Genomic DNA, 21,561 nt, shown 5'->3' with positions numbered 1-21,561 from the left:
AGCAATTCTTCCTTTAGTAGAATTTTTTTGTGTGTGGTTTCTCATTTTTTAGATGCTATAACAAAGTATTTCCTGACAATGAAACAATAAGGAGTTTTGTAAAGCTTCTTAGGGTAGGGCTTAATGACAGACTATGGCCATTAAAGTACATCCTACAGGGTCCACAGTAGTGGATCCTAGGAACAGAGTAGGCACACGGGCAGGTTACTTAGCCTCACACATGCACTAGGCAATTAATTATCTTCTTAGTGCCTCAACTTTCTTATCCATAAAATGGGGAGAAAAATATTACCTATCACATAAAGGTGTGGTCAAGATTAGATGAGATAGTACATGGAAAGCACTCAGAACTTTGCTCAGAACATGGTAAATAATCAGTGCCATTTGTCTTTCTTTTCCTCATCATTGTAAATGCAGACCTATAGGCTTCAATGGTTAGCCAAATCTGCTTACAGTTGTGTCCACTTAGGAAAATTAAGCAAACAGGTTTGCATGGCCTAATGGAAGGTCGCTCCTGCGTTATGGTTGTAGGATTAGGAAGTACCCACAAGCCAGACTTATATATATATATATATATATATATATATATATATATATATATATATATTTCAGAAAACATTATGAGTTCATGCTGATATATAAACAAATGGATGATAGAAGGCCAACTTTTGTGCCATAGGACATCGCTTGGCTACTTTCTGCTTGAAACACTGAATGCAGATGCTATCAAACACTGCCATGGTCATAAAATTTCTCATAAACCAATGATAAAATATCTAATTCTAAGCAATGTAATGCCATAGGGAATTTTTTAAGGCAAGCTAGTTTCTAAATGTTCTCTAGGTAACAAAGCCAGTTGCTTTGCTACATGGGTTGTTAAGGTTTCACACGATTCATTTTTGGAGAACATTTACCAGAAATGATGATTTTGGTTTTGGAATAGTTAATCTTAATCTTTGGGTTTTCCTAGTTGCCACAGCTAGTATTATCATAAATAAAGGAGGATTTTATCTTCCAGAATCAGCTAAATGTCCATTTAGGACAATAAAACCATATCATCAGCACACAGAAGGATGTTTATTTTTCTGGCTTTAGCTTTTCTGAAGGTGGTGGCTGGGTCATTAGGTATAATTTCAAGAAAAGGGGAAACCACAACTCTGTGTTATCTCAGTTATAGTGATGTAATGTAGATCCTAGAGAGTCTAGGGGCACTTCTGGGCATAATATGAAATAGACTGATATGTCCACAAAAGAGGAAATACAGTTGGATTGGTTTTTAATTTATTACTGTAGTGATTTGAAATGATGAGCCTAATCAATTGGCCAAATTAACATCAAGCATGCTTTTGACTGAGAAGTCTTAGTTCACCCCTCAGGTGCAATGGCCTGATGACAGAGACAGCTTTTCAGCAAAATTCATGAACCCTTTTCTTAGGTTGGAGTCATGGTTGGGAGGTGGATTCTATATTCCCAAGTACTCCTTAAACACAGGGTGGTACATGACCAGTGTGGTAAATGACTAGTCCTTATTAAAAGAATGTGAGCAGAAGTGAATTGAATCAAAAGCTGAGATTTTAGGGGCGCCTGGGTGGCACAGTCGGTTAAGCGTCCGACTTCAACCAGGTCACGATCTCGCGGTCCGTGAGTTCGAGCCCCGCGTCAGGCTCTGGGCTGATGGCTCGGAGCCTGGAGCCTGTTTCCGATTCTGTGTCTCCCTCTCTCTGCCCCTCCCCCGTTCATGCTCTGTCTCTCTCTGTCCCAAAAAAAAAAAAAAAAAAAAAAAAAGTTGAAGAAAAAAAAAAAAAAAGCTGAGATTTTAAAGAAATAAGGTGGGGAGACTTCTTCATACTACTCTTTCCCCATCCCCAGACTGAACAAAGAGAAGCCACAAGATGTAAGAAACTTAGGTCTCTGAGTTACCATATGGAGGGGAGCCACCCTCCAATCCAGGAACACCTAACTGGGACAAAGCTTTTATTGTGTTAAAAAACTGAAGCTTTGGGTTTTATTTGTTACAAAAGTTAAAGTCACCATAACAAAAGCCGGTATTTACCTTCCAGAATCAGGCAGATTTTGAAATGACCACTCAGTGAGGCTGGTAAACCAAGTAGAGTAAATCAAGGTAGAATAGTCTTAAAGGTACATTTTAAACATATATTTGAAAGATTATTCTTGGGATAACAGTATGATTTTGTGACTAAATATTTTTGTGGGTTGTCTAGAAAAGTCATTCTTTCTTTATCCCAATTCATCAAAAGGGAGTCATCTCTTTATGATGTCTATTGATTGTTAGCTCTAAGCTTGCTGTTTCTTCTCTAAACTTCCTTGTTTTGTTGGGCTTTGAGTAAATCCTAGTTTTCTATTATTCCTGGATATAATCCAATGATAATAAGAGGCAATGCTTGGTTGGGAATAGTTCTGGAATTTCCCAAACCCTTTTGGTGTAAAACAGAATGAAATGAAGAAATCCTGTTACCTCTCAACTTGGAAGAGGCCTTGGTCTCATGAACCCCCACAGAGCCCCTCATGTTAGTTCTGAATTCAGGGTCTAGAGGATGAGGCTCCCAGATAATGAGGCACCCCCTGTGGTGCTGGCCTGTGCCTAGCTCTGGGGAATGCTAAATTCCTGTCAGAGGCATGTTCTGTGCTATGGAGGTTAAGGAAGTGCCCAGAATGTTGCTGATACCACACTGGGAAATGCTATTATTGGCTGCTCCAAGGGGCTTTCAAAAGATTGGACACCAAGGACTTTTAGACACAGAGGATTGGGGAAGCTACACTTGGTCTGGACAAAACTTTTTCCTTTGTTGCTCAATTGTCTTACAAAAATGTGACCTTCTTGATCATCCAACTTATTTGTGTATACTTCTTCACACAGCTCCCAGAAGCTCACAGGCCTGGTTTTCCTTCTAACCCACTGGTTCCCCTGTCTCTCTCCTTTGCTGAGTCCCTTGCCTCCTTCCAACCCATAAATGTTGGCGTGACTCTGACTTGAGACATTAATCTTTCTGCCCAGTCAGTGCTCTTCCACTCCCCTCCCCAATATTTGAAATTATCCTATTTATTTTAAAATTACCCTATTTATTTGTTTACTAGAGTGCTGCTTAGCTGCTTCACTAGAATGTAACCTCTGTGAGGTCAGAGACGCTGTGTGCTTACTGGCAACCACTGGGGCCTAGAGGAGCACTTGGTCCATGATAAGCACTCGACAGTGACTGAATCAATAAATGACTGATTGGATGAATATGTGAATTCAGATGATGAAAAATAGCATTTCTTAAATCAGAGTGTAGGAGAAAGGGTTTTTCTTTTTAATTTATTAAACAGGAGAGGAATGAGATTAGAGTTTAAGATTCTTCCAGGATATTTTGATTCACTGAGATGAGGTCCTATCTGCTGCAACGTAAAAAAAAAATGGATGGGCTTTTTCTTTATTCACCTCAGAGGGTTGATTAGGTGACCTTCTAATCCAAGTTAAGTCTCTCCAAGTGTGAGGATTGTGTGAACCTGGCTACTTACCTCACATCGGGCTCAGCAGTGGCAGCATGCAGTGGCAGACGGCCATTTTTATCTGGGATATTGTGCTTGGCACCATTCCTGAGCAGACTCACACAACCTTCTAGCCAACCCTGAAATATAAGAGCAACTGTGTCATTATATAACACAGCCTGGTATAACAGACCAACAAACTCTCTCCAGTTTTCTTTCTCTTTTTTCTTTGGTGCGGCTAAAAATATGTTTTGTTTGATTTGAAGTGGTTAAGGATCACAACCTCAACTTCAGCGGAAAGCTGCAGACCTTGATATATGGGTTCCTGAGTATTCTGGAGGACCTTTACCCTGTCAGGTATAGATGGATTCCTAGACTCTCTCTTCCATCTCCCATTCCCCATTTCTTACTTGCTGATATTCCACTTTTATATGCAGTTCCTAGGGATCAATATGGCATGTGGTAGTTCTAACCTCGCATTCTGTAGGCTTAGCTTCAAATCATGCTTGTCAGTGGTCTGACCTGGGTGCCATGGTCCAATTCCAAAAACTGTACTCCTATATCATTCTTGAGTCCCAGCCTCCACTCTGTGCCTCAGTTTATCTATATCTGATAAACAGGCTTTGTGGTCCTCTTTTCCAAGTTCTCTTTCTAGTAACCACAAGGATAATATTTTTCTTATTCTAGTCAGTCTCCCTCCCAATGTCTAGAATCCTAGTCTAAGCCATAATCCAATGGCTGGGACCCTTCTGGGACCCATCTTGTTGACTGATATGTCTGATGCTGAATATGGGGGTATCACCAGGACCCTCTAAGGGTTCCCTGTTGCTGGGCTTCACCCACTATGAATTCCCTAAGAAACTTTGTGTGAACTCCCTGCTGTCGACTAATTCTCCAGATTGAGAGTGGTATTGCTACATCTCATGCTTGTCCCCTTCTTGGTTAGCACTTACAGCTGGGTCATTTCCCCACTATCTCTCATTTCAAAGGGCAGATATAATCACAGGCTAGTCCTCCCTCCCTTTCTGTTCTCTGCTCCTTTAAGTAACTGACCCAGCCCTACTGATAACCAAGTTTGGCCAAGCAGAATGCTTCCTACATTCATCCAGAACCATTGGGGTTACTCCTTCAGTTATAATTAGATATATAAGTAGATGAAACAATTATTACAAAAAATAATATATATGATAACTCTCTGTCCTGCCTTCATTCCTTTATAGCTAAACTTCAAAACTACCCCATCAGAAGAGAAAAATGACTGAAGATTTCCTCTCACAATACTGGAAGCAATGGGGGGCTCCTGGGTGGCTCAGTTAAGTGTCCAGCTTCAGCTCAGGTCATGATCTCACCGTTTGTGAATTCAAGCCCCGTGTTGGGCTCTGTGCTGACAGCTCAGAGCCTGTAGCCTGCTTTGGATTCTGTGTCTCCCTTCTCTGTTTGCCCCTCCCTCAATCACACTCTGTCTCTTTCTCTCAAAAATGAATACACATTAAAAAATAAAAAATAAAAAAATACTGAAAGCAATGAAAATCAAAATGTTACTAAATGAATGGAGAAGAAAGATAATAAGAAAAGAACTTTTTGGTTCTGGAAAGTCTGGAAAAAATATTTTAATAAAAGCACATTCATAGGTTATAATATTGAATATGGTTTTGAATTGACCAATAATATATAAGTCTTAAGTAGAAGCAAATGTTTTTCAGTCTTAAGTTATAATTTACTCATGTATTAAATCTGGTTTTAGCTTCTAATGTCCAAGTCATCAAGATCTCTGATTAAAAGGAAAAAATATGACAAAGAAACCCAAAAGAAAGGCATGCTGGACAAATTTTAGAGTTGCCTAAGTTTTACACTTATTGAAAAACAAATCTCCTGATGGGGGAGGGTTTGAAACATTTTTATCATCTTGCAACATTTCCTGGAACTATGTGTATGTGGTTTTCTTTTTTTCTTCAGAAAACAAATCAGAAAAGTCACTGAATACACTTGAAACCAGGGGTCACTATTCAGAATCAACAAGTACATTTTTTTATTTAGTATGTGCTGGATGATTCCGCATGTGTTTCTCCTTCAATTGTGATAAGTGTAGGATATTATTTTCACTAAATTTTACAAATGAGGAAGGAGACACAAAACGGTGAGGTGATGTGTCTAAGGTTACACATCCATGCTAAGTGTATGTGTATACTGAGTTTGGAGCTGTGATGGACACTAAATTGCTAAGTACGCCCTTTGCCAAGTTTCTCTTCAATACTTGAATTCAAACATTGACAGAAGGGGTTGGTGGGCTCCACAGTGCAATCCCCAGGACCACCCACCCTCTTCTCAGGGAACCTCAGAAGGAATAGGGAGGGGTCCTTGCTTGGGTTGCCATAAAGAAGTGGGGGCATCAATAAGAGGGTGATGCCACATGCTGTCATGCAAGCATACTTCCTTCATGTAGCTCCTTTGAATGCATTCCTAGAAAGACTTGTCTGCAAAGGTGGCACCTCTCTAGGCTCACTATTCACTGTGATCTACAGGATACTTGCTGTAAAAAGCCACAGCAGGAGCAATTATTAAGACATGTGCAAAAGGGAAGGGGCCTGGGAGGGCATTCCTGTGTCTCTCCGAGATATGACACTTCACCTACTAGTCATAGACCAATGGTTTTCAAACTTGGGTGGGTATAAAAATTGCCCAGGAGGTTTGTCTGCATAGACATCTCCTTCCCATCCACTACCCTGTCTGCTCCCAGTGTGTGACTCAGGAGGGCTAGTGTATACTCCTGGAAAGTACATTTGAAACAAGTATTCCAACACTTCAAAAAAATTCTTTCCAGTTTAAATCTAAGTCCTAGAGAAAGGGGGTATGCAAATAGAAAAAGGAAAAGTAGTTGCTAAAAAAAAAAATCTCTGTGATAATTGGGCAATACCTCATGCAATCTATGTTAGATTGTGGCAGGAAGGTGTGGTATTTGGGAAAGGGAAGAGTCCTATTTCAGCAAGGCAGTTTCAGGACACCGTGGGGCTTGCCCAGGATGAATCCACCACTGTCAGTGGGCAGCAAGAGCAAATCCAAGAATCTGCTTTGGCTGCAACAGTAGTTATGGTGAAGATTTCTGGGAGCCTCATTAGAGGTGAAGGAGAATGATGACCCACGTGTGGCACTAAAAAGAACTTGCTTGACATAGACTCAAAGTAGCTCTGGGGTTTCCTAGAAGGAATGCAGGGAGGATTTGAAAAGAGAGGGGCTTGAACGTTTTCAGTAAGGCTTACCAAGCTTACCCAATGTTGGGAAATGCTAAACTGAAATCTCTTGATGAGGACTGGCTCTATACAATTTTTATTTATTTATTTGTTTGTTTATTTGTTTATTTATTTATTTTGAGAGACAGAGAGGAGGTAGGGGGAGGGGCACAGAGAGAGGGAGAGAGAGGATCCCAAGCAGGCTCAATGCTGTCAGCACAGAGTCTGACACAGGGCTTTAACTCACAAACCATGAGAATATGACCTGAGCTGAAATCAAGAGTCAGACGCTTAACCGACTGAGCCACCCAGGTGCCCCAACAATTTTTAAATTGAGTACTGATTGTGGGTTGAGTCCTATGCTTGGTATTGCCCCTGAATAGTCTGGTATTTCTCCCCTACTCCTACCCCCGATATTTTCCAGCATTCCCTATATTTCTCATCCTCTAGCTTCCACTTAGCTGATCCTACCCCACAATGTTACCTGCAGCTTCAAATGCTACCACCCACTCAGGGTATTAGTGGAGTGGGTTCTTAAAAAGAGTACCAAGTAAGTCCAGAAATGCTGCAAGGCAAATTCTGATGTTAAAATGGAAAATAATATTTTTCTTTTAAAAAAATTTTTATTTACTTATTTTGAGAGAGATGGGGGGAGAAAGAATGGGGGAAGGGGCAGAGAGAGAGGGGAGAGAGAATCCTAAGCAGACTCTGCACTGTCAGCGTGAAGCCAGATGTGGGGCTTGATCCCACGAACTGTGAGATCTTGACCTGAGCTAAAATCAAGAGTCAGATGCCTAACTGACTGGGCCATCCAGGTACCTCAATAATATTTTTCTAATGGCAAAATCACCTCTATCTTAGAAGATTGTTAGGAAGATCCAAAATGTCTTAGATCCACAAAACTAGCTCTTAGTAGTGCTATAAGTGTCAGAGATGATTGGAGCAAAGCTTCAAGTTTTATTTCCATTAGCATAAGTCCAAGAATACTTTTCTGCAAGGGGACACCATGACAACACACTAAGCCCTCCCCACTCCTTGACAGACACCACAGATATAATCAGTACCAGATAGGTTGCCAGGCATAGACTTGTGCGGCCATAAGCATCCTGCATGTTAATATTGGCCCCCATCTTCAACAACAGCTTCACTGTGTCCACTTGACGTCCAGAAACTGCATGCATCAAGGGTGTACATCCTGGAATGAGACATTTCAACAGTCTTTATAAAAATATTTGACTTCTGAAATTTATTAGCAGGCTTTATTTGCCTGTTCACTTATTATGCTCTTTGCAAATAAAGGAACTGCCCACAACACAAATCCAGCTGTTGAACTATATGAGACTGAAGAGAAATGAAGATGATTGTTGCTACGTTTATGTAAACTATGTATTTTCTTTCTGGCTGTATTAAATCTTCTGTAATTTTGCAGTAATTCATTGATTAAAACAATTTGTGCCAATGATTAAAAAATCCTCATTACTACCATGAGAATCAGCACCATTTAGGACATGACAGGTTTTTCCTAACCTGGTTTGAACAATGTAGAATCTGGAAGTGTCTGGAAGGCAACTCCAGCCAGGCAGACAGGTGCAGCATATTTTTATTAGAGATGGTAGATGATAAAGGGCAGTGATGGTTGCCTAGCCTTGGGTTGCACACATTCTTTAGAAAAGGGTCCATCTTTATTGAAACACTTCTCTGTTTTGGTTAGTAATATAGGCCAAGGCATCTGGTTCTTTGTGGGTTTTCTTTCTGAAGAAAAACAGATGAAATTACACATTCTGATTAACTCATAGACCTGTTGGAACAAGCCAGCCTGGTGAGGCAGAATCCAGGTGCTTCACACTCTTCAGGTGAAGAAACCAAACCTCGGACACAATCCTTTGCCAAGCTGAGACTTGTTTACATGCTTTTCATTGATAACATATTCTTAGAGTGTGCTACAAGGTACTCGAAATGGGCAAATTGTGGGGCTGCTGTTCTCATTGCAAGATTACAGCTGGCAACCCAGTTTCTCTACAAATCTCTCCTTTCTAATACTCTTTGGGTAAAAGCAGCAATGAAGGACTATGTCTTGAATAGTGGCAACAGTTCCTTCTTTATTTCTTCCTCTCTCTCTTCTCTCCTTCCTTCCCTCTTCCATCTCTCCCTTCCTCCCTCCCTCCCTCTTTCTTTCTTTGTTTTCGAGGGTGTTGAATTGTTCTAGCACCGTTTGTTGAAGAGGCTTTCTTCCACTGAATTACATTTGCACCTTTGTCAGAGATCAGTTGAGTATATTTGTGTGAGTCTATTTCTGAATTCTTTGTTCTTTTCCATTAATCTATGTCTGCCCTCAGCCGTTACCACATAGTCTTGATTTCTGTAGCCACATAACAGGTCTTGAATTTTGCAAGACTGATTCCTCTCAGTTTATTCTTTTTTTTTTTTTTTTAACATTTTTAATTCCAGTTAGTTAACATACAGTATAATATTAGTTTCAGGTGTACGATACAGTGATTCAACACTTCTGTATATGACCTGGTGCTCATCATGAGGAGTGTACTCTTTAATCTCCATCTCCAGAATTGTGATGCCCCCAACTATGCTTTTCTTTTTCAAGATAGCTTTGGTTATTTAGGGTCTTTTGTGGTTCCATACAAATTTTACAGTTGTTTGTTCTAGTTCTCTGAAAAATGCTGTTGGTGTTTTGATAGGGATTGCATTAAATGTATCAATTACATTGGATAGTATGGACATTTGACAATGTTTGTTCTTCTAGTCCATGAGCATGGAATGTCTTTCCATTTCTTTGTGTCATCTTTAATTTCTTTCATCAGTGTTTTATAATTTTCAGAGTATAGGTCTTTCACCTCTTTGGTTAGGTTTATTCTTAGGTATTTTATGGTTTTTGATGCAATTGTAAGTGGGATTGCTATCTTAATTTCTCTTTCTGCTGTTCATTATTGTCGTAGAGAAATTCAATAGACTTCTGCACGTTGATTTTGTATCCTGTAACTTTACTGAATCATGTATCAGTTCTAGAAGTTTTTTGGTGGAGTCTATTGGGTTTTCTCTCTATATATAGTATTGCGTCATCTGCAAATAATAAAAGTTTTACTTCTTCCTTACTGATTTGGATACCTTACTTCTTTTACTCTTCTGATCATTGTAGCTGGGACTTCCAGTAGTATGTTGAATAGAAGTGGTGAGAATTGACATCCTTGTCTTATTCCTAACCTTAGGGGAAAAGGTCTCAGTTTTCCCCCATTGAGGACAATGTTAGCTGTGGGTTTTTCACAGATGGCCTTCATTATGTTGAAGTATGTTCCCTCTAAACCTACTTTGTTGAGGGTTTTTATCATGAATGGGTATTGTACTTTGTCAAATGCTTTTCCTGAATCTTACTGAAATGATCATACGGTTCTTATTCTTTCTCTTATTGGATGTGATGTGTCATGTTGATTGATTTGTGCATATTGAACCATCCTTACAACCCAGGAATAAATCTACTTGATTGTGGATGATTTTTTTTAACATGTTATTGAATTAGGTTTGCTAGTATTTTATTAAAGATTTTTGCATCTGTGTTCATGAGGGATACTGGCCTGTAGTTCTCTTTTTTTTAATGGTGTCTTTATCCAGTTTTGGTATCAGTATAATGCTGGCTTCATAGAATTAATTTGGAAGTTTTCTTTCCTTTACTATTTTTGGGAACAGTTTGAGAAGAATAGGTATTAACTTTTCTTTAAATGTTTGGTAGAATTTGCCTGTGAAGCCCTCTGGTCCTAGATATTTGTTTGTTGGGAGTTTTTTGATTACTGATTCCATTTCTTTGCTGGTTATTGGTTTGTTCAAATTTTCTGTTTCTTTCTGTTATAGTTTTGGTAGTTTATATGTTTCTAGGAATTTATCTATTTCTTCTGTGTTGTTCAAATTGTCGGCATATAGTTTTTCATAATATTCTCTTACAATTGTTTGTATTTCTGAGGTGTTTGTTGTTATTCTCCTCTCTCATTTATTATTTTACTTGACTATTTTCACATTCTTTCTTGGTAAGTCTGGTTAGAGGTTTATCAATTTATTTATTTATTTTTCAAAGAATCAGTTCCTGGTTTTATTGATTTGTTCTATTGTCTTTTTTTTTTTTAGTTTCTATATCATTTATTTCTTCTCTAATCTTTATTATTATCCTCTCCTTCCTTCTAGTGGCTTTAGGTTTTGTTTATTATTCTTTTTCTAGCTCCCTTAGATGTAGGGTTAGGTTGTTTATTTGAGATTTTTCTTGCTTCTTGAGGTAGACCTGTGTTGCTACTTATAGCAACCATTTTTGCTGCATCCCAAAGGCTTTGGGCCACTGTGTTTTAATTTTCATTTGTTTCCATGTACTGTTTAATTTCTTCTTATATTTCCTGGTTGACCCGTTCATTGTTTAATAGCATGTTATTAAAAAAAATAGTATGTTATTTAACTGCCATGTATTTCTGGTCCTTCCAGATTTTTTCTAGTGGTTGATTTCTAGTTTCATAGCATTGGGGTCAGAAAAGACATATGGTATGACTTTTTCTTGAATTTGTTAAGACTTGTTTTTTGGCCTAATATGTGATCTTTTCTGGAGAATGTTACATGTGCACTTGAAAAGAATGGGTATTCTGCTGTTTTAGAATGTAATGTTCTAAATATATCTGTTAAATCCATCTGGTCCAGTGTGTCATTCAAAACCGTTATTTCCTATTTTCTGTTTAGATGATCTGTCCATTGATGTAAGTGGGGTTAACATCCCCTAGTATTATTGTATTATTATCAATCAGTTCCTTTCTGTTTGTTAGTAACTGTCTTACGTATTTGGTTGCTCCTATGTTGGGTGTGTAAATACTTACTTATAATTGTTTCATCTTCTTGTTGGCTTGTCCCTTTTATTATTATATAGTGTCCTTTATCTGTTGTTACAGTTATTTATTTATTTAATATTTATTTTTGAGAGACAGAGAGAGACAGTGTGTGAGTGGGGGAGCGGCAGAGAGAGAAGGAGACACAGAATCCGAAGCAGGCTCTAGGCCCTGAGCTGTCAGCACAGAGCCCAATCTGGGGTTCAAACCCATGAATTGTGAGATCATGTCCTGAGCTGAAGTTGGACGCTTAACTGACTGAGACACTCAGGTGCCCCCAATCGTTGTTTTAAGGTCTAGTTTGTCTGATATATGTACTGCTACTTTGGCTTTCTTTTCACATCTATTTGCATGATAGATGTTTCTCCATCCCCTCATTTTTCACTCTGCAGGTGTCTTTAGGTCTGAAAAGAGTCTCTTGTAGGCAACATACAGATGGGTCTTGTGTGTTTTTTTTTATCCATTCTATTGCCCTATGTCTTTTGATTGCAGTGTTTAGTCCATTTACATTCAAAGTAATTATTGATAGATATGTATTTATTGCCTTTTTATTTTGTTTTGTAGTTGTTTCTGAAGATTTTCTCTGATCTTTTCTTGTCTTTCTCTCATGTTTTGCTGATTTTCTTTAGTGATATATTTGGATTTGTTTCTCTTTATACTTTGTATGTTTATTAGTGGTTTTTGATATATGGTTTGATATATAGGTTTGTTTATAACCTCTTATGCATATCATATAGCAGTCTATATTAATTTGATGGTCATTTAAGTTTAAATCCATTCTTTTCCCTTCTCCCCCCCCTTTTAGATATATGTTACTATATTTTACATCCTTTGTTTTTGTGAGTTTTTTGACTTGTTTTTTTTTACAGAAATATTCACTTACTGCTTTTGTGTTTCCTGCCTTTATACTGTCACTTTTGGTCTCTTTTTCATTTAGAGTCACCTTTAATATTTCTTGCAGGGCTGGTTTAGTGATCATGAAAGGTTTTGTCTCGGAAATGCTTTATCTCTTCTTCTGTTCTCTTGCTGCTTTCAGAATTTTCTCTTTATCCTTGTATTTTGCCAGTTTCACTATGATATGTCGTGCAGAAGATCGATTCAAGTTACGTCTGAAGGGAGTTCTCTGTGCCTCTTGGATTTCAATGCCTTTTTCCTTCCCCAGTTCAGGGAAGTTCTCAGCTATGATTTCTTCAAGTACCCCTTCAGCACCTTTCCCTCTCTCTTCCTCCTCTGGGATACCAATTATGCGTATATTATTTCTTTTTAGTGTATCACTTAGTTCTCTAATTTTCCCCTCATACTCCTGGATTTTTTTATCTCTCTTTCTCTCAGCTTCCTCTTTTTCCATAACTTTATCTTCTAGTTCACCTATTCTCTCCTCTGCCTCTTCAATCCGAGCTGTCGTCGTTTCCATTTTGTTTTGCATTTCGTTTAAAGCGTTTTTCAGCTCCTCGTGACTGTTCCTTAGTCCCTTGATCTCTGTAGCAAGAGATTCTCTGCTGTCCTGTATACTGTTTTCAAGCCCAGCGATTAATTTTATGACTATTATTCTAAATTCACTTTCTGTTATATTATTTAAATCCTTTTTGATCAGTTCATTAGCTGTTGTTATTTCCTGGAGATTCTTCTGAGGGGAATTCTTCCGTTTGGTCATTTTGGATAGTCCCTGGAGTGGTGAGGACCTGCAGGGCACTTCCCCCGTGCTGTGGTGTATAACTGGAGTTGGTGGGCGGGGCCGCAGTCAGTCCTGATGTCTGCCCCCAGCCCACCGCTGGGGCCACAGTCAGACTGGTGTGTGCCTTCTCTTCCCCTCTCCTAGGGGCGGGATTCACTGTGGGGTGGCGTGGCCCGTCTGGGCTACTTGCACACTGCCAGGCTTGTGGTGCTGGGGATCTGGTGTATTAGCTGGGGTGGGTAGGCAAGGTGCACGGGGGCGGGAGGGGCAGGCTTAGCTCGCTTCTCCTTAGGTGATCCACTTCAGGAGGGGCCCTGTGGCAGCGGGAGGGAGTCAGATCCGCTGCCGGAGGTTTGGCTCCGCAGAAGCACAGAGTTGGGTGTTTGCGCGGAGCGAGCAAGTTCCCTGGCAGGAACTGGTTCCCTTTGGGATTTTGGCTGGGGGATGGGCGAGGGAGCTGGCGCTGGCGAGCGCGTTTGTTCCCCACCAAACTGAGCTCTGTCGTCCGGGGGCTCAGCAGCTCTCCCTCCATTTGTCCTCCAGCCTTCGTGCTTTCTGAGCAGAGCTGTTAACTTATGACCTCCCAGACGCTAAATCGTGCTTGCTGTCGGAACACACTCCATCTGGCCCCTCCGCTTTTGCCAGCCAGACTCGGGGGCTCTGCTTGCTGGCAGGCTGCCCCTCCGCCCCGGCTCCCTCCCGCCAGTCCGTGGAGTGTGCACCGCCTCGCCACCCTTCCTACCCTCTTCCGTGGGCCTCTCGTCTGCGCTTGGCTCCGGAGACTCCGTTCTGCTAATCCTCTGGCGGTTTTCTGGGTTATTTAGGCAGGTGTAGGTGGAATCTAAGTGATCAGCAGGACGCGCGGTGAGCCCAGCGTCCTCCTACGCCGCCATCTTCCTATCCTCCTCCTCTTCTTCTGTTCTCAATGATAGCCTTGCTGGATAGAGTATTGTTGGCTGCAGATTCAGCACTTTGAACATATTATGCCATTCCCTCTGTCTTGCAAAGTTTCTGTTGAGAAATCTCCCATGAGCCTTTTGGGCTTTTCCATGTAGGTTACTGACTTCTTCCGTCTTGCTGCTTTTAAGATTTTTTCTTTATCACTATATTTTGTAAATGTTATCATACATCTTAGTTTGTTGATTTTGATGGGAATTCTCTATGCTTCCTAGATATAAATATCTCCTTTCTTCACTGATAAGGAAAGTTTTCAGCTATTATTTCTTCAAAGAAAATTTCTGCCCCCTTTTCTCTCTTCTTCTTCTGGGGTTCCTGTAATACAAATGTTACTATGTTTAATGGAGTCACTGAGTATTCTTATGATTATTGCTTTAAATTCTCTATCAGGCATTTTACTTAAAAATGTTTCATTTAGATCTCTGGCTTTGGCCCTGTTCTGTTCTTTCAGTTGGGATGAATTTCTCTGTCTCCTCATTTTGTCTACCTCTCTGTGTCTGTTTCTGTGTCTTAAGAATGTCAGCTATGTCTTTTGTTATTGAAAGTAGTAACTTTATGAAAAGGAGGTCCTGGAGTGCCCTGCAGTGTAGTGTCCCCTGTTCATCAAGACCTGGCACTTCAGGAGAGTATCCTATGTGTGCTGCTTATGCCTTGCTATTGCATCTGAGTCACTTTTCCTTTCAGTACAGTTGTCTGCACTGACTCTGCCGGCTGTGGACTGTGCTAGCTCTCTGTGATGTTAGTGGACCCAGGCAGAGCAGCTCTGAGGGTGCATGCTCCCTGGGGAACTTGGGAGCAGGGTGGCAGTATTAGCAAAATTTGTGTTGGGCCACTAGGCCTATGCTGGATCACCTCAACTGCTGTGGTGGCTGCAAGCTCTGCACTACATGGCAGGGGGCGTGTGGCTGGGTGCTGTGCTGTTGCTGGGCAGGGCTCTAGATAGCAGTTGTTCACCTGGTGGCTGGGTGGGGCATGTGTGTACTTTTAACAAAATTTGCCTTGAGCCTGGGCCAAGGCTATAAATGTCCGTGCAGCCCCACCTCCCCCAGGTGGCTCTGTGTTTATGCTGGGGGGCAGGGGAGGAAAATGGTGCCTGCAAGTCCCTCATTTTCAGAGAAGTCCCCCAGTGTGCTCAGAAATCAGTATGAACAGATCTGTCTCCCATGTGTCCTGGTGTTATGTAAATTCCAGTTTTTTTGTTGTCTCTCCATGTAGTCCACTATCTCTTTAAGGGCAGAAACCCAGCTATCATTCACTCTCCCAGCTCACCCAGAGCTGAGTCAGCTGACTTTTAAAGCTCCAGGCTCCAAGTCCCACTGTTTTTAAAAACTCACAGAATTCAGCCCTTCTAGTTTTTGAAGAAAAAACATTATGGGTATCAGTCTTCCTCATGTGATCACCTTGGTGCAAGGGCCTGTTTCTCTGCCCTCTCCCTGCAGTGCACAACTCCCTCCCTCCTGCTGGGAGCTTCCTTCCCCCTTTCTGATCTTCCTAAAATTTCAGGTGCAGTTTCTTTTCTATATTTAGTTTTTAAATTTGTTCTGCCAGTCTTTGGATCATTCTCCAGTTTATTGACTTGGATATGGATGATATCTAGTTGTAAATGTGGGATGGGGTGAGCTCAGTTTCCTCATACTCCTCCATCTTCCCAAGATCTCCTGCTTGCTTTATTCTTTTTCAAAATTGATTTAACTATACTACTTTCTTTGCCTTTTTATATAAATTTTAGATAATTTTGTATATATCTACAAAAAATCTTGCTGGGATTTGATAGAAATTGCATTAAATCTGCACATGAATTTGAAAAGCACTGCATATTTGCTATCTTCAGTCTTTTAATCCATGAACATGGCATATCTCTCCATTTATTTAGATCTCCTTTGATTTCTTTCATTGGCATTTTATAATTTCCAGTATACAAGTCTTACATGTATTTTGTTATATTCACACCTAACTATTCTTTGTTGAGTGATTTTAAATAGCATTTTAATTTTAATTGTGGATTCCATGTGTTCATTTCTGGTATACAGGAATATAATTTGTTTTTCTGGATTGATTTTATATCCTGTGACCTGTATCCTGAACTCAGTTGTAGAAGTTTTTCTTGGTAGCCTCCTTAGTATTTTCTATGTGTAAAATCAAGCTGTGCAAAAAGAGACATTATTAGTTTTTCATTTTAAATAGATATGCCTTTATTATCTTTTCTTGCCTTTTTGTACTGGCTAGAACTTTCACCACTATGCTGAATATAAGTAAGAGTGGACATTTTTACTTTGTTCCTGATCTTAGGTGTAAAGCATTCAGACTTTTTTACCATTAGGTAAAATGTTAGCTCTAGCTTTTTGGTTTTTTTGTTTTTGTTTTATAGATACTCTATCAAATTGAGGAATTTCCCCTCTATTCCTATTTTTCTGAGAGTTTTTAATCATAAATGTATGTAAAATTTTGTCAAATACTTTTCTGCATTCATGGGTATAATTGTGTGATTTTTCTTCTTTAGCTGGTTAATATGGTGGATTACATTGATTGATTTTGAAATATTGAACCTCACATCCCTACAACAAATCCCACTTGGTCATGGTATATAAATCTTGTTATATATTACTGAATTATATTTGCTAATATTTTACTAAGGCTTTCTTTATCTACATTCATGAGGATCAGTCTTTAGGTTAATTTTTTACATCATCTTTTATATCATCTGGTTTTAATATCAGGGTAATACTAGCTTTATAAATATAACTGAAAAGAGTTTCCTTCCCATATGTTCTGGGAGAGATTATTTACAATCGGTGTTAACTATTATTTAAAACTTTGTAGGAGTTTCTAGGGAAATTATCTAGGCCCGAACATTTATTTTTCTGGGAATTTAAAAATAATGAATGTACTTTCCTTAATATTTGTAGAGGCATTCAAATAGTCTATTTCCTATTGGATAAGTTGTGGTAGTTTATCTTTATGGAAGAATCGACCCATTAAATCCAAATAGTATGGGTGTAGAGGTTTTGTTTGTTTGTTTTTTGTAATTCCTTTTTATTGGTTAGATGGCTGCAGGGTCTATAGTGATATCTTTGGTTTCACTCCTGACAGTGGTCATTTGTGACTTCTTTCATTTTTTGTCTGTTTTTTTATTCCTAGAATTTTGTCAATTTTATTGATCTTTTCAAAGAATCAGTTCCTTGCTTCAGTGATTTTCTTTACTGTTGTCTATTTTCAATTACCCTTATTTCTATTCTTTCTTTATTAGTTCTTTCCTTTGGGTTTATTTTGTTCTTTTTTTTAAGTTCTTGGGGTAAGAACTTACATTATTGACTGATATTTTTCCTCTTTTCTAATGAATGTATTTAGTGTCATACATTTCCTTCAGCATTGCTTTGCCTGTGTCACACAAATTCTAAGATATATTTTCACTTCCACTCATAGGCAGGACAAGCTAGGATTGAACCCAAACAATCTGGCTCTTGCACTTATCACACAAGTAGTATCAAACATTTGTCTCTCCTCATTTCCCGTTATTAGCCATGAAGCAGATGTACAAGTAAATTTCCTTTAAAAAGAAACAAGCAAACAAATAAACAAAAAAACTACTATTGATAAGTTAGGGACAACTACTCACTTTACAAAACATTTTGCTGTCATGATAAGGGATTCTCAAGCTCTTCATGGGACAGGTACACGGGTTAAAAGTCATTAATGACACAAGTACTAAGACAGAAAAAACAATGATAGAACTTTTTATTGTGGGGTGCCTGGGTGGCAGTCGGTTGAGCATCTGTCTTTGGCTCAGGTCATGATCTCACGGTTTATGAGTTGGAGACCTGCACTGGGCTCTCTGCTGTCAGCACAGAGCCCACTTTGGATCCTCTGTCTCCCTCTCTCTCTGCTCCTTCCCCACTTGCACTCTCTCTCAAAAATAAATAAACATTAAAAAAAAAAAACCAAACACTTTTGTTATAGTCCCACAAGTCCCTGATGCTCTTTTTTTTTTTTTTTTAGCCTATTTTCTTTCAGTTGTTCAGATTGGCTCATTTCTATCATTCTATTTTTAAGTTTGTTGATCCTTTCCCTCTGCTTCCTCACTCTGCTGCTGAGCTTATTTACGGAGTTTTTAATTGTGATTATTGTATTTTTCAGTTTAAATATTTTCCATTTAGTTCTTCTTTATATCATCTATTTCTTTGTTTAAGCTTCCTATTTCTTCATTTGTTTCAAGCATGTTTGTAATTGTTCATTGAAGTATTTTTTTTTTTCATGACCTCTTCAAAATCTGTCAGGTAATTCTAACATCTATTATCTCAGTTTTGTATCTATTGATTATCTTTTTTCATTCAGTTTGAGATCTTCCTGTTTCTTGATATAACAAATTGTTTTTTATTGAAATCTGGACATTGGAATATTGTGTTGAGTTGCTTAATCTTACTTAAACCCTCTATTTTAGCTGGCTTTCCCTGACAATGCTCCAAAGGGGGAGAAGGTATGTAATTGTGACCTCATTATTGCCAGGTCCAAGTTCCCTATTTAGCTTCCATTGACATTTGAGGGAGAAGATTCTTCATTACTGGGTGGGAGTACTGGCAACTAGGGGGAGGGAGGCTCACTAGTTGGGGTGGAGGTCCAAGATCTCTACTAGGTCTTTGCTGGAATAATGAGCCTAAAGCCACAGGTTCTCATTTGTCTGTTTTTTGTGTGATGTTTGGTTGGAGTAGACTCATTACTGTCTACAAGTTTTCTGTGTTGCTATGTGGTACCTTTCCTGGTTCTTTGGCTAGAGGGCAGGCTTTTGTTGGGGCTTTGTTTTTTTGTTTTTTTGTTTGTTTTTTTTTTTTTTTTGGTCTGTGACTGTTGGCCCTTCTGAGCTGTTGGATTCTTCAACTCCAAGTTGGGATATAAGAGGCAAAAAAGAAAACCTAAGAAACTTACCACAGTGTTATTCCTTGGGTCACATTGTCCCAGCTGGTCTGTCATTTTCTCTCCACCTTCGGGAGTGTTCTTATGTTTATATTATACACAACATCCAGGATTTTTAGTTATATTTAGCAGGAGGAATAGAGAAACAAGTACATCTACTCCATCTTCTGAGAAGCAGGTCTCTGCTTCTGGCTTTAATAGTCATACTTTCCCAACATCCACTGCTACCAAAAATAGCCCTCTTTCTATATTCCTTTTTTAACTACTTGGTGTGTCTACTTTAGTCATTCATACAAATAAGTTGAAAATAAATCTAAATCAACTAGATTCATTATATGAAGTGGTGTAAAAAAAATTGGAAGATTTGTGTCCAAGACCATCATTTAAAGACAAGCCACTCCTTGTCCCTCCAGTACCAAATGGCCTGTTAGATGTAATTTTAACAGTGCTCACCTCTGAAGACCATCTCTAAAAGAATAGAGAAGAACATTCTGCAGGCTTCAAAAATGCATAAATAGCTCACCTTCACTGTCACAGCATTCTAGGATGGAAGGGTCTTCACGAATTACTGAGGTCAGAGCATTGACATCTCCATTAGAAGCTGCCTGATAAACCATGGTCAGGTCAACTTCCTCAGATGAGTCACCTTCATGAATCAAAAAGAGATACACTTAGTGTGTGTAGCAAATTCACTGAAAGAATAACAACACCCACAACATCGCACATACAAGTGACTCATGAAAACTTCTTTAATGAATCTGAGCAGGAGGCTGAGTCATCCTCTTATAAGCAACCTATTGAGGTTCTGAAGAAAGGTAGACCCCTGTGGGTCATGTTGTAACATTACCATATATTGGGAAGGAGTCTGAGGGATTAGATGTCCTCTGAGATTTTCTGACTCTTTCCAGGCCTTCAGGCTTCTCAAAATCAGTGAGACTAGAAAGGAAAATGGGACCCTCATGTTGGTTCTAGGCTCCCCTCTGATCTGAAACATGATAAATTTGTTAAACTCAGTGAATCAGTTTACCTACCTCTGATAGAGATATTGCATTATTTTCTGTTCTTCTGACATCCTCTCCACTCTATTCCCCTCAGCTGTGTTCCCTGAGGGCTGATGCTTGCTGACTACTTCACCCAGGTACCCTCCCTCTTTGGCTTGCCCATAGGAGACACTGGCAAGAGACTGGTAGGGAGAAGGGAAAGAGGTAGGGAATTTCTTTCTGCCTTTCCCCGGTGTAGTGTCTAATAGTAGCTGCTGCTCTCCCACCAGGATGTTCCTCCTCCCCAGAACCAGCTCCTGGTGGGCTCCCTTTGGTAACAAACACCATTCTCGCCACCCTGCCGCATCTCTGCCGCAAACTTCTTCATTTGAATCAGCTGGGGTTACATGACATGCTGTTTCCAGAAAGAAGAGACCTGTATGCAATTGCTTTGAATTTGGTAGCCACCTGTACTATACCTTTGTGCAAGACTAAACCAATTGAACCAACTAATAGTACTGCCAAAAGTGACAACAGAACTGTGGGTCAAGTGACCCTAGGGGAGCACCGTAAGGGCTGGGAGCTTTAGTGAGGTGCTATGCAGAGTCCTTCTACTTTTACAATTTCCCCCCATACATAGCCATTATTCAGGGAAAATATATGTAAGAAAAGTTTTTTAAATTGTGTTTTTTCTATGAATGTGGACATTGCACCAGAAATACTTTACAGTTCTAATATATCTTTAGTTGGCAGTGATCCTAACCTATTGGCTGGGTTTCTCTGCCCCAGTACCTCTGGGAAGTGATTAGTGATTTTTTAACCAGTTGACCTGTCCCAGATGGAGCTTGTTATTGCAAATGGTTCACTTACGACAACAAGCTGCTTTGTAAAGTGAGTGGTTCCCTAATTTATCCACAGTAAATTTGTTGTAGGTGGTGGTGTTTTTAAACCAGGCTCACCTGCGCATTTGCCTGGGGGCTGGAAATAGGAGATGAGAGATGTCAGGGTCAAATGTCCCCTCTGCCATAAGAACTTTGCAGCCACACAGCTTGGGTTCAAGTCCTGGTTTTTACTAACTAGCTCTGTGAATTTGGGAAATTACCCGCTCTGGGCCTGTTTCCTTGTTTCTAAAATGGAGATGATGATGATGATGATGATGACGACAACCACCTATGTCATAAAGTTGTTGTCAGGAATAAGTGAATTAATACTTAATCCTATGTGCTTTTAGAACAGAGAATAGCATGTAGTAGACACTATATATACTTTGCTACTACTACTTTTGTTTTGTGCATGTGTGTGTTTGTGTTTAGGAAATATGAGAAATCTGGAACAAATAGAGAAGAAGGCCTCTTTTTGATGATGGCTAGATAAAGAATTCATACTCTGCACAGAACATTTACTCTGCTGGAAGCCCTCCTAGGAGTCTAGGAATTTTTTAAAGGTTGATAATGATGTCT

At 39.5% G+C, this 21,561-nt stretch overlaps 1 protein-coding gene across 3 annotated transcripts in view; it reads right to left on the bottom strand.

Annotated features, from left to right (window-relative positions):
* Positions 1-21,561, bottom strand: part of ANKRD55 (ankyrin repeat domain 55) — a 528,797-nt gene that overhangs the window by 49,521 nt on the left and 457,715 nt on the right. For all 3 annotated transcript variants that reach the window (XM_058732233.1, XM_058732216.1, XM_058732224.1), the window contains 3 exons: positions 19,645-19,767; positions 7,781-7,911; positions 3,520-3,629 (listed from right to left, as the gene is read on the bottom strand). In XM_058732233.1, coding sequence (XP_058588216.1) covers positions 3,520-3,629; positions 7,781-7,911; positions 19,645-19,767 — 364 coding nt within the window. The remainder of the gene's footprint in view (positions 1-3,519; positions 3,630-7,780; positions 7,912-19,644; positions 19,768-21,561) is intronic.

This window comes from Neofelis nebulosa, chromosome 1, assembly GCF_028018385.1.
Source record: "Neofelis nebulosa isolate mNeoNeb1 chromosome 1, mNeoNeb1.pri, whole genome shotgun sequence".
Classification (NCBI taxonomy): Eukaryota; Metazoa; Chordata; class Mammalia; order Carnivora; family Felidae; genus Neofelis; species Neofelis nebulosa.
This window is presented reverse-complemented; position numbering and strand designations above follow the sequence as displayed.